The sequence below is a fragment of the Chelon labrosus genome (genome assembly GCF_963514085.1).
Source record: "Chelon labrosus genome assembly, chromosome: 10".
Lineage (NCBI taxonomy): Eukaryota > Metazoa > Chordata > Actinopteri > Mugiliformes > Mugilidae > Chelon > Chelon labrosus.
Window position 1 is genome coordinate 29,718,251 of NC_140360.1, and position 13,982 is coordinate 29,732,232.

Here is a 13,982-nt window from a genome sequence, read left to right on the forward strand (position 1 = left end):
AAGGTTAGAATTTGTACCCAGGAAATGGGCCTTTGCTCTTTTGTTCCATAAACTACATCTACTAATTCAGGGAGAACCCTTTGTGTTACCAGTAGACTATTTATACCTAATAAAATTGATTATATTAATAGGAAAAAGCACCTTCTCTTTAAAGGAGGTCTCAAATAATCCAAAACATGCGATACAGTATTCTGCGGGGATATGTAATTTTCCCATTCCCAAATTTAGGCAGTATTTAGACATTAATACAAGCTTACTTACATCAACAGTACAGAATGTTTAGCAGATAAAGAAGTTGGAGGGAAGAAAGCTGTGCCACCAAATGACCCAAGGATATCATCAGAGTAACATTTAGAAGTATGGAAAAAGGCCAACAGTGTTATTATGATTATAAATGTTAGTGAGCTGGTAGCCTAGCAGCTAATGTATAAACCACTGATTGTGAGGCATGAATGAGCAGCTGGTGCTATTCATTTAATGCAAGAGCAGCATCAGTCCTCTGCCTGGACTAATGCTGTGCTCTATTTGTTTTTGCACTCTGCTTGTGCATTGGACTTTATGTCTGACTGTTATACCGTAGGTAATTTTGATTAATGCAAACCCTGGTTATATATTCTGTCACTGTAAGTACTCGTATATATTGTGAGGATCTTAATAACCAGACTATGGTCGTGTCACCTGCAAACTCTTTTATAATACTATTGAAAATGTGTTCAGTTTGTGGTTGTCATGTTGCTGGGTTCTGCTCGAGGTTTCTTCCTGTTAAAAGGGAGTTTTTCCTTGCCACCGTTGCCTTCAGGCTTGCTCTGGGGGTTTCAGGCCGGGTTTTTGTAAAGCGTCTTGAGACGATTTGTATTGTTATTGACGCTATATAAATAAAATTGAATTGAATTGAATTGAATTGAATTGCCTTTAAAGTGACCAGTTACTGCTGTGTTAACTCCTTTAACTGCATATGGTGTTCATACACACTTTCCTAATTTACTTCTGATTTCCACGCATCTGTGCACCCACTAATAAACACACTCTCTGCCTGAAACTCAGCATCCCGGGGTTGTTCAATTAATACTGTATATCACAAATTCTGTCATGTCTGCAATCCAAACAATCTGGGATGTGCACAACTTTGTGAGTAAGGATTTTTTTTCGTTTTCCAAGTGTGAAGTGCTGACTGCATCAAAGCCACTTTTTGACCTAATACAAGAACAAAAAGGGAACAGGTGTAATAGGAAGTAATTCTTACTGTATGGATCAAATGTGTTTAAATGGAGGTGTAAAAGTGGTTCTCCTTCTCTAGATGTTCAAGGAAGGATCGTTGCGAGCGAGCAGAGGAGCCTCAGCGTTTCACCACCAGAGTGGAACAGTGTGTCCGTCTTTTCGTTCAACCCAACACAGTCTCAGTCACCATGTCAGAAGTCCAGGTACACATTTCTGTTTTTTTTTGTTTTTTTTTACGTGTTGTTACGTATTGATGTTTTATTTGCTTGATGGGGGAATAGGAAACAAAAAAGATGCATAGGAAAAATGAACACAGTAAATGTGAAATGGGATTTAGTAAATCTTTTGTAAATCTGTTTTTGTGCCATTACTGGCATCATATTGAGCATTAGCTGAAGAGTGAGTTTCGAGCCACATATCTGAGCAGCTGTGGGGCATCACTAATAAGCAGTGTTGGGCACGTTACTTTTAAAAAGTAATTAATTATAGTTATTAGTTACTTCTCCCAAAAAGTAACTGAGTTAGAATTACTCCACTATAAAAGTAAGTAGTTACCAGGGAAAGTAACTATTGCCCTGCCGCTGATTGGCTTACCATAAAATCTTACCCTACCTTAGCCAATCATCATCACTTATGTGGCTACACCCCCCCCCCCCCCCCCCCCCCACAGCTCTTGTGGCTGGCTGACGGCGCAAGTAACGCACCACATTTAACTGTCGGTAAAGGTAACGGCGTTGTAACGGAGGAAGTAGTAATTACTTAGATTGCTCGTTACTGAAAAAAATAACGCCGTTAGTAACGTCGTTTATTTTAACGCCGTTATTCCCATCACTGCTAATAAGGTATATTGATTTAAATTTCTGTTTTATCTAATCTTTCTGCTTCCCTTCCTACTTCCCAGTTGGAACTTAAGACCCAGAATGTGCCCAGCCTGTCTGCTGGAGTGAACTGCTCCTTTGAAGACTATGTAGAGACAGAAGGACGGATCTACGGTGGACGGATCATCTGCCTGTCTCCTTCTACAAAAGAGATTGCACCCATCACACGGGACCAGGGTACGCACAAAAACAAGACATGAACATGTGTTTTAATTCTATTTCTGACCTTTCTGGGGACCCTCTCAGGTCTGTGACACACCAAGCCGATGGTCGGGAGTATTTGTGGCCCCAGTTTTTCCAGGTGTGACCTTCAATGTTGATACTAGCCAGACTCTTGTCACTGAATTTTCAGCTGATTCAGCATGTTGAGTAGTCCCTCTGACCAATTTATATCAATGAGAGAGATCATTCTGATTGGCTGTTCATCTTAGAGAACCACTGTGAAAGAAGAAAAGCTTCAGTGACAAAAGTAGACAAAAGGATGAAGTTCAAAGGTTGCACACTCCAAACATTCCAATACACAAATATTTTCAGAACAATATGATAATCTAGCTTTACTGCAGAACTTTATCTAGCCTACCAGCTAATGGTAGGTCTTCCAATTTCCAGGAAGAGTTATATCCTTTCAGAACGTACACTACCAGTCAAAAGTTTGGACACATCCTCTCATTTAACCCCTTAATGCCTGAATTGATTTTTTCATTATATAAAGAAATTAATTATTTGTGTTTTTGCTTACCACTCCGACCGGTCCTACGAGAAACTAGTGCTTGCAAAAGGTTCCTAGGAATTTTTTGAATACGCACAAACCGACATTGGAGTATTACATGCGTTATTTTGGCTGCAGTCTGAGCGGACACTAGGCGTGAAGGGGTTAATGTTTTTTCTTTATTCTATCATGATTATTTACATTGTAGATTCTCGCTGAAGGCATCAAAACTATGAATGAACACATATGGGATTATGTAGTAAACAAATAAAAAGTGTGAAATAACTCTAAATATGATTCATATTTTAGATTCTTCAAAATAGCCACCCTTTGCCTTGATTACTGCTTTGCACACTCTTGGCATTCTCTCGATGAGCTTCATGAAGTAGTCACCTGAAATGGTTTTCCAACAGTCTTGAAGGAGTTCCCAGAGATGCTGAGCACTTGTTGGCCCCTTTTGCCTTCACTCTGCAGTCCATCTCATCCTAAACCATCTCGATTGGGTTTAGGTCAGGTGACTGTGGAGGCCAGGTCTTCTGGCGAAGCACTCCATCACTCTCCTCCTTGGTCAAATAGCCCTTACACAGCCTGGAGGTGTGTTTGGGGTCACTGTCCTGTTGAAAAATTAATGATGGTCCAACTAAATGCAAACCAGATGGGATAGCATGTCCCTGCAGGATGCTGTGGTAGCCATGCTGTGCCTTCAGTTTTGAATAAATCCCCAACAGTGTCACCAGCAAAACACCCCCACACCATCACACCTCCTCCTCCATGCTTCACGGTTGGAACCATGCATGTAGAGACCATCCGTTCACCTTTTCTGCGTCGCACAAAGACACAGCAGTTGGAACCAAACATCTCAAATTTGTACTCAGACCAAAGCACAGATTTCCACTAGTCTAATGTCCATTCCTTGTGTTTCTTGGCCCAAACAAATCTCTTCTGCTTGTTGCTTTTCCTTAGTAGTGGTTTTCTAGCAGCTATTTGACCATTAAGGCCTGATTGGTGGAGTCACCTCTGAACAGTTGATGTAGAGATGTGTCTGCTACTAGAACTCTGTGTGGCATTGATCTGGGCTCTAATCTGAGGTGCTGTTAAGTTGCGATTTCTGAGGCTGGTGACTCGGATGAACTTATCCTCAGCAGAAGAGGTGACTCTTGGTCTTCCTCTCCTGGGGCAGTCCTCATGTGAGCCAGTTTCGTCGTAGCGCTTGATGGTTTTTGCAACTGCACATTCAAAGTCTTTTCAATTTTCCGGACTGACTGACCTTCAGTCCTTAAAGTAATGATGGACTGTTGTTTCTCTTTTCTTAGCTGACTGGTTCTTGCCACAATATGAATTCTAACAGTTGTCAAATAGGGCTGTCAGCTGTGTACCAACCTGACTACTGTACAACACAATTGATGGTGCAACTCCATTAAGAATGCAAGAAATCACACAAATGAACCCTGACAAGGTACACCTGTGAAGTGAAAACCATTTCAGGTGACTACATCATGAAGCTCATTGAGAGAAGTCCAAGGGTTTGCAGTGCTGTCAACAAAGCAAAGGGTGGCTACTTTGAGGACTCTAAAATATGAATCACATTTAATTCAATTCAATTCAGTTCAATTCAATTCAATTTTATTTATATAGCATCAATAACAATACAAATCGTTTCAAGACGCTTTACAAAACCCGGCCTGAAACCCCCAGAGCAAGCCTGAAGGCGACAGTGGCAAGGAAAAACTCCCTTTCAACAGGAAGAAACCTCGAGCAGAACCCAGCTCATATGGAGGGACCCATCTGCCTAAGGCCAGCCGGGTACAGAGTTATTTCACACTTTTTTGTTAACAACATAATTCCATATGTGTTCATTCATAGTTTTGATGCCTTCAGTGAGAATCTACAATGTAAATAGTCGTGAAAATAAAGAAAAAACATTAAATGAGAGGGTGTGTCCAAACTTTTGACTGGTACTGTATGTGCCAGTTGTTCGTTGGTCATAGTCTTTGTGGTGTGTCCAAGTGCAACTTTTTGGCCCAGAAACAGGCAACATGAGGTGATGCCACAGTCGGACACAAAAATCCATTTCAAATTCTTCTATTGTGAGCTTTTTGGTTGAGCAGCTTTGTTTGATGCTGCAGTAATATCAGTTGTTTGCTTCATTCAGTGTGTTCATTCAGCTGTGTGACGCACAAGATATTCTGCTCCTTAACTGCACCCATTTTTTCACAATGAATGTATATGGATAGCTGAACCGTTCCCTCCACTGAGTAACTTCTCTCCAAACTGTGTTAATTTCGTTTGAGGCAGAAACACTGTGGCCCCAAAATGCCAGCTCTAAAGGAAATGACAAGTAACACCTAAAATGAGCCTGCTAACATTTCAGAATGCATCACATTGGGGATGGGGCTTGATCCTGGGTTCAAAAACGACTGTCCACACGCTAACTGTAAGTGATAAATGGGCTATAGAAAGATACAGAAAACCCACTAATGATGTGCAATGTGTATGCTTTGTGTCTCCTTGTAGGAGACCAACGTGTAATAAAGTTGTATCTGAAGTCAAAGGAGACAGGGAAGAAGTTTGCCAGTGTGGACTTTGTCTTCTACAACTGCAGCGTCCACCGGTCGTAAGTTGAGAGTTTGTTACTAAGTAGGACGAGTGGAAAAGTTCAAATTCTCCATGTTAAGAAGCCTGATTGCTGTTACAAACATACAGTAACATTAGACTCAGCAAGATGCATATTAGTGGAAAGCCATGGTCAATAAAACAGTGATGGCAAATATCGGCCTGCAAATAACTGATATAATGCAGAACTAAGAGAAAGGCATGCAACCTTTACTAATTCAGTATTCAATGTATTCAAGCTTTTTAGAAATCAATTAGTTAATTAAATCCCAAGCAATAAAGGGACTACTGGTGAGTGTAATAATAAATTGATTCCTAACCATGCAAGACCTAGAAGAGCAACCAAGCTTGGAAGGCAAAAACACGCCAGTCATGTTCTTTGAAAACAAATTAACCCTAATTTAAGTATAGGAATACTGATAGACTTTTCAGGACTGGTGGGAAAGCATTGTTTTTGTTTGTTTGTTTCTGTGCATGGTTGAGTCTTAAATTTAAGAAAGAAGCGGGGATGGAAAGAAAGAGACCAATACGCAGTCTTCATGTAGGAAACGCTGTTCTAATTTGAAGAGAGCCATTTATTTAAATTGTTGTGAAAGGTACTTTATATCCACAATATTAATTCAGCTGATTGAATATTTGTTGGGCTATATTTGTTAGAGTCAAACAATTAATTGGTTTGTAAAAGTGTGATTTATAAGGCTGCAGTTTTCAAACTGCAAGGGCTAATATTTTTCATTGTAGGAGTTGCAGTATGAAAACCAAAAGAGGGGAAGATTGTTTTTTCAGTTTCAGTTATAAGGGAAACTCTCTTCCGCGAAAGCTAAAGCTTGTCTTATTAGTTCTTCAAAGTGTGGAAAAAACATATGCACGGACATTGGACATTAGTGGGGGATCATCCCACAGATACTTGATCAGTTTGGGATCTAGTGAATTTGGAGGCCAGGTCAACGCCTTGCACTGTTTTTCATGTTTTTTGACTTGTTCCTGAACGGTTTTTGTGTGTGTGCCTGTGACAGGCTGCATCCTGCTGGGGATGGCTGCTGCCATCAAGGAGTGTCATTGGTATGGGGTGGGGGTGCCTGGTCTGGTCTAGGTGGGTGGTATATGTCTAAGTAACATCCACATGAATGCCAAGCCCAAAAACTGCCCAGCAGAACATTTCATTGTCATAAGATTGATATTCACTTCACCTGTCAGTGGTCACAATGTTCGGTGTGTACATATACCGTATATATAATTAGTTTCTTCTTTTCATACCACTAAAGTAGATCTTTATTTGAACTGGCACAAAGAGAGGAAGGGGAGCTCGGAGAGAGCGTCAGAGCAGCAGTGAGATCAGCTCTATAATGAATGAAGAATGTGTTCCTAATTGTCCTGCCTTGTTAAATAAAGGTTAAATGAAAATAAATAAAATGTCACTCGCTAAATGACTCTTGGCTGCTCCTGTGAAGTCGCTGAGTGGGATGCACTGCCCAGAGGTTCTCTTGCCCTCTCGCTCTCGCTCTCTCTCTCTCTCCCTCTCCCTCTCTCTCTCTCTCCCTCTCCCTCTCCCTCCCTCCCTCTCTCTCTCGTTCCAGCCTCTTCCACTTGACACTGACTCAGATCTCTTATCTCGGTATCTGCACTTTGCGTCAGTACACCTGAAATTAAAATGCATCTACAGTATACTTAAAGAGGATTTCTGTTACTCTTGCCAAGATGTTGATGACTGCATGACTTCCTCTCCTAATGTTTACGTCATTTAAATATCATAAAGTTAGGATTAAGGCATCCTGAAGATATGTAGCATCAGTATACATGAATATGGACTTTTTTTTTTTTTTACACATGCTTATCGTGTATTTTATGCATTCAATTATAAGAATACAAAAGATCAATAATGGATTTTTTAAAAATATGGCCAGTTATGACAACAGCCTTTAGTTTCTGAATCAGCGCTACAAGCAACTAGTAATAAAAACTGTAAAGTGCACTTATTCTGGCGCCAGCCTCTCCTAACCTCCCTGTAGCCCCCCGTCTTCCCACCTTTCTCTTGTCTGCCCATTACTTTTTTCCCTCCCATTCGTCACTTCACTCGTCTCTCCATCCCCTGGCTCCAACCCCTCATAGCCTTCTCCACCTCTTTTCTTGCCTCTCTCTCGTTCATCAAGCCCATTTATTGCTCGCATTCTCCTTCTTGTCCTGCATATATCTGCATAGTAATAGGCCGTTAATTAGCTGTAGCCAGGGTCCCTGTGTGTAGATGGACATAATGGAGTGGGTTTGGAGAGAGAGCTCACCTGGGCCACTTCCCGGGGCCTCTAGGCCTGGTTCACTGACTTTGATTCATTTTTGTGAATATGTGTGAACCTGTGTGTGTGCACAAAGAGCACTGTAGTGTCGATTAATGCACATTTGTGTGAATGCAGGACATGCTTAATCATTTGTGCGTGGGTGCGTGTTTATGCCCTGCACCCTGTTTAACTTGCCCACCTCATCCCCCTGTCTTTGCTGCATAAACAGGCATGCTGCTATTTAAGCCTTTCATGTTTGCTTTGCTAGCCCCCTCAGGACTTTGCAGGACTGTAAAACTACTGTGCAGTTAATTCCGCAGCAGATGTAACATAAACCCACATATTATACACCACTCCCTCTCCACCGTCACCTTCCACCTCTAAATCTTTAACCCCGGCTTGTAGGAAGCCGGGCCCAGGAGTAGGGACGTTCATCTGCTGATAATGGAGTCGTCCTCACGGCTGTGGTGGGCAGCTGAAAGCATAGCACAGGCTCCCACCAGCAGACGCACAGACCCACGGTATCAGCACAGATGAACCAGAGCAGCCTGCAAGTGAGAGCCTAGACAGGCCGGTGTGCAGCTTCACACAGCCTTGTGCAAAACAAGCTTGAAGGCGGACACAGCACCAGCCGAGTGCAATACTCATGCAAACACACTAACAGGTGCGCGCACAGTCAGAAGGAATATGCAGAGACAGAAGGCACAGACTCGGCACAGCAAATTTTGCCATGAGCTATTTACATGCAGTTTTAGAAATTTGCATTAAAAAAGAGGTTCAGGATAGTGTAATTGAACATGCGGGAGGAGGAATAATGCGTCCTGGAAGAGAGGAGCAGAGACAAACGTAAGGGAAGGGAAGAAAAGAAGGAAGCCGCACAAGAGTGGAGAGGGAGAAGAGCTTCGAGAAGGGGAAATGAAGAGGGAAAGAGAGATATAAAGACAGAGATTGTGCCCATTGTGTCAGGGATAATGTGTCCCACAAAGCTAAAAGGTTAGCGTCCCAGTCTCAGGCCACCATGACCATTACAATATGAAAAGGCTGAAATCTATGCAGTGCAAGGAAGCACTCAAGGGAGGGGAGCGACCCACACTCCAGAACTCATCTCATGTCCAGGCAAGCCGTTCCCTGTCACCACACTCTTGATCCACTGGTAACTTTTGGACTCATCTTGTGGGAAACAGTTTAGAGTCAGTTTAGAGGCCTGGAGTTGTGTGTTTCTGACCTGTGGAGCTCCATACTACACTTGTTGTTGTGGTCTCATCAGCCTGCCCAGTGTTCATGGCTTCCTGCAGTTATCCACTCCTACCTGAATGAACAATTCTCCAACCTGCCTATGATTCCTCTTATATTCTCAAACTGTCATGTAACATCATCAGCTATATGTTGTATTTATGTCATCATCAGATTCTACATGTACGCTTTAGTCAGACGTATGTATCTATGACAGATGTATGTCTTGTGACACGATGCAGTAATACCTTATAATGAGCCAGTGTCCCTCGCCTAGAATCTAGAAACTCACTTGGCTCCCGTGCTGTATAAATTAATAATTTATGCATCAGTTTATTGCTGCTCACTTTGGAGCTTTATTGGATAAAACACAAAGAGACCTATTTATAGATCACACAGCACCGACAGCCTTATCTATGTTTTTAGCACTATAAACATGAAAGACTATCAGATATCTCAGAGATATGATGTCAGACCCATCCAAGGTTTATCAGAATCATAACATGCCTATAGCTGCTTCAAGTTGTTCTGATCTGGCCATTAAAGCTGTAAGCTTTTGGCCTGTTTCATCTGGGTTGACACATGCTGACATGTTTTGGCAAGCTTTAGATAAAAGACTAACCCCCTAATTAGGAAAGAATTGCAGCTTTATCTGTGACTTTATCCACATTGACCGGAATTAAACAAGCATATGATTGTTCAGTCCTTTCATACATGCTTGTGCGGGGCCATTGCTCGCATATCAACAGCTTTGTTTCATTGATCCGTCCTCGCTAGAACAAAAGCTTGGAGAAGATGAAAAGGTGTTTGACCCAGCTCTGTTGCTAGGCCTTGTTAAATAGCAGGGGATTTTATTGACTACATTGCAGCAGTGCAGCCACTTACCCACGCCAGTTGTCTAGGCGTTGACAGTTCCACTGTAGGACAAGCCTTCACTGCTCAGGTAACCCAGAGGATTGTTTCGATATTGACATGGGTGACAGCTAGTGTGTGTAAGTTTGTCTCAGCCCTGCCAGTGTGTGTTCTTCTAGTCATGAGCGTGCATACACATGCCTGTGAATGTGCACACACACATCCCTGCAACGAGGAATCGATAAACCCCAGGGTTAATAGTGAGGAGGAACTGGCTCACTAGCTCTGCTAACAAACATCAGACTGTTAGCATAACCTCAGTCCACCCGTCTCCCCATGGAAATCCACTGACATTGATTATAAACCTCATGCAGCAGTTCAGTCTACTCTCACTGGCTTATCTCTAGCTATATGCAGCCTCTGCCATCACTCTGTCAGTCCAGTTCAGGCGATTTAGGATTTAACCCTAGAAAATCTGAATAAACCAAGGACAAGGGGACAAATACAGAGCAAGGATTAGATTGAAATCCAATTTAAAGTCTGTCTCTCCGGCAGCAGGGTGGCATTGTGAGCTGAGCGATTGTCCTTCAGTTTGGAGGACCCAGATTTAAACCCCCGTTGTGGCTCATTACTGTGTGGTGTTTTTGTTGCACTGAAAGTGTCAGAGATCAGTTTTCAGTCAAACAATGAAAGTGGTTTTATGTATTTTTTCTGTAACATTACTACTGACATTTGTATTTATCAAGCCAGTTTCTTGTCCAAGGAATATCCTACCTGATGGAGCCTGATTTGAACAGAAGAACATTTGTGGAGTGATTATAGACTGAATTCCTGTACATCTGTGTCCCTACACTAATGCGAAATGTTTTGTGACACTTTGCCTACGCGTCATTGTAAAATGTGCTAAGCATGACTAACTTTTGCTCCCAAATACACAATGCTGAGTTTTACACATTTGACCTTTTGGTCTTTACAGGATTGTAAAGCCTTTGGGTTGCAATAGCAGCAAAGATTAAGTCGTATAATTACATACATATAGGATATAAGTAACTAAAGTTAGTCAAACTTCTCATAATAACAAAATAAAAAGCAAACCAGCTTTTGCATTATTTTTTTTTTTTTTTTTTTTTACAACATTCTCTTGCGTTGCTTCTTTGTGGTAGCCATGACAGACTTGTTTTCGACTGGTAATCCATGTTTGAATGCATATATTTTCGTTTTGCTTCCTCAACTCTGAAGGAATAATAAAAACAAATGTTATATAAAAACAGGCTTATCTTGGTCTGCCAGCTTACGTTACTGTAAGCCTCAGAGCATGGAGAATAAGAAGGGGAGGAGTGGATCGCAAAGGATTTTTTTCCTACTCTCTCTCTGCTGTTTTAGGCATCTGCCTTGGCCTTGCCGTCAGATGGAATAATGTCTTAATGCACAAGGCCATAGTTACCTTGTCATTCCTACGTGTTTTCTGGAGACTTGATCATAAACATTCAACGCTGTATGACTGTGAAGATGATGTGTCCACTTTTTCAGTATTTTAGTTGGCAACTGTTCTCCCTGAGCATACTGTAACTTATCTATGAAGTATTCAGGTCTCCGTAGTGTTTCCATCAGTTATAAAGAACATGTTGAAGTTTTGATTAATATTGTTATTGATCGTGTCTGTGGTTTCCACTCTATTTTTCATTAAATGATTGACAACCAAAAAAGTTCGCTACATGTCTTATGATGCATTGACATGTTAGCTTGAAAGTCAGAACATCATTCCTGCCCACATATACTTTGCAGCAGAAAGTTGGTCTGTTACTCTGTTGGGAAATGGTTATGCTTCAGCAATGATCTGCTGGGCCAGTCGAATCATTTGGACGGGCTTTATGTGGTGATGGACAGAAGAGTTACAGCGACATTGTCATACATGCCATCTGTGCTGTATGGAGTTGAATTTGTTAACAATAAAGTGGCTGCCATCAGAGAAGCGACCCGTACGTACTCGTTCACGGAAAAGTTCAGATGTATCAAGAATGAAATGACCGCGAACTTGTACGTGCCTCACGCCAACGTCATGGCTGGCGTACGCTGGCTTCTACAACGGTTGATCCTTTGGCGACACTTAGAGGTGATGCTGGGAAACTGACATAAATGTGGAGGACAGCGTTCCAAAGAGTACATTTTTGCGCACCTCCACTCCAGTGAGTAGCATCTCCAATTCGCTTTCTGTGAAGTTCTTCTTTTTTCCCGTCTTATTCATTCTTATGTTTTCATTTTCTGATAGTGCGGAGAGAGGGAAATCTCGGGTGCAGGGTCAATTTAAATACAATTTGCATATTTCAAAAGGGTGTGTATAAGGAGGGGTCAGGTACGACATGTGCGCTCAATTCCACGTTGATTGGGATGTACAAAGGAAATGTGCTTCTGGATTTGAGCGTGTGCCACGTTTTAGAAGGAAATCCACGCAAGTCTTTGTACATGAGTAGCCTGGTCGTTACCATCCTACGTTTCCGCCCGAAATTTGATTTCGGTCTGGCACGTTAGTCTGGCCCAATGTAATAGGAATCTGTCTCCACTAGTGCAGTGCCCGTCGGAAGTATGTATTCCTATAGTGGGAGCCTACAGGTGCTGTGTATGAGGATTAGTGGAAATATTAGAGCGGTGAAAACCTATTTTACCGATATATTTTACATTTCTTATCCAAACAACGTCAAACTTAGCAGTGCACATCTTCGTGCCCGTAGCGAGACACCTGCCCAGTTTCAACGGTTCGCGAGATATGCGTGCCACAGACAGACACACAGACGCTTCTTGATTTATAGATAGATTCCCAATAGTGAACTGAATTTCTAACTGAATCAAATTAATGCACTACACATGCTCTCAGGACATCTAGCCTACGATTTTCAGGAAACATAGAAAATAAGACTGCTGCACCTGTAACAAAATAACATGGTCATCTCATTGTTTGTGGCAATGTAGGTTATCACCTTGTCTATTATCAAAAAAGTTTTGGAAATCCTTCTTGCCGTAATGTTTCCAAAATTATGTCGATCATCTACAGGACATGAAATTGCTTATAACAGAATTATATATAGGGATTTTTTGTGGAAACAAAACACCATGGTTCACCAACAAACAAACAAACAAAAAGGAATTAGAAAGAAAATTGGTACAAATGGGTGACAAATGTAAATGTTGCAGATTATATTGTAGCTTTAAAAAAATGTCTTTTCTTCTCACATTCTTACTTGCTCCAGGTGCCTGTCATGCGTTAACGGAAACTTCCCCTGTCAGTGGTGCAAATATCGTCACATGTGCACGCAGGATGCCAGCGACTGCTCCTTCCAGGAGGGACGAGTCAATACCTCGGAGGTGAGGGTTTGAGCATGCGCAAACAAACACACACACACACATACACACACACACACACATACAAACACACACACTGATGAGCACATGTTGTTAAACAATCTCTCACAAACTCACTAACACATTCAGGCATACAAAGCATGAACACATGAGTATTAATGCCTGTGCAAACACACACACAGCGGCATAGTAATGCGAAGGGTGCGGGTGATTCCAGCACACACTCTAAGGGTGTGTGTGTGAGTGTATGACTGAATACTGCCGCGAGTGGCCCAGCAGCAGATGTTGTACTCTAAAAGGCGCTGGATTTATTCACTTATAAACAAGTCGGGGTGAATGAGTATGCAAATGGACGTGCGCTCTACCCTCCCAAATGTTATATTTGCATGAAAACCCTCATCCACCCGTGAGCTTACTCGCTTTCACAGTCCCTCTGTCTTCGTCAAACTCTCTATCTCTCACTGGCTCCGGCACAAACACAGAAATATATACGCTCAAGCACAAGTGTCTTCAGAAAGTAACTTTGTTTAAAATGACATGCATATTTTCTCATCCATCAGATTCTTCTTACTCCTGTCTTGTCACCTTTCCTTTTCTTGTTCCTATTTTATGTGGTGTATGGATGGCATTCATATTCCTCTCTGACTTCTCTCTTGTTTATTCCCATACACATGTTCAAATAGGTAGGTAGGTTTGTATGTTTATGTGTGTGCATCACTGTCTTTATCTTATAATATGTAGAATTTCATAAGAGAGGGAGGTGTATGTTATTAGCACTTCCTAAAGGGGTTGCAATTTGAAGAATTTTATGTGTGAATATTTGTACGTGGGTGGACAAGGGGAAAGATA

The 13,982-nt window shown here is 41.7% G+C and overlaps 1 protein-coding gene across 1 annotated transcript in view; it reads left to right on the forward strand.

The window, feature by feature from the left end:
- Positions 1-1,406: 1,406 nt before the first annotated feature.
- Positions 1,407-13,982, forward strand: part of LOC311494174 (plexin-A1-like) — a gene marked incomplete at both ends in the record, with an annotated part of 32,936 nt that continues 20,360 nt past the window's right edge. Inside the window, 4 exons of the mRNA XM_084553084.1 lie at positions 1,407-1,421; positions 2,120-2,273; positions 5,320-5,419; positions 13,022-13,136. Of these exons, the coding sequence (XP_084409210.1) occupies positions 1,407-1,421; positions 2,120-2,273; positions 5,320-5,419; positions 13,022-13,136 (384 nt within the window). The remainder of the gene's footprint in view (positions 1,422-2,119; positions 2,274-5,319; positions 5,420-13,021; positions 13,137-13,982) is intronic.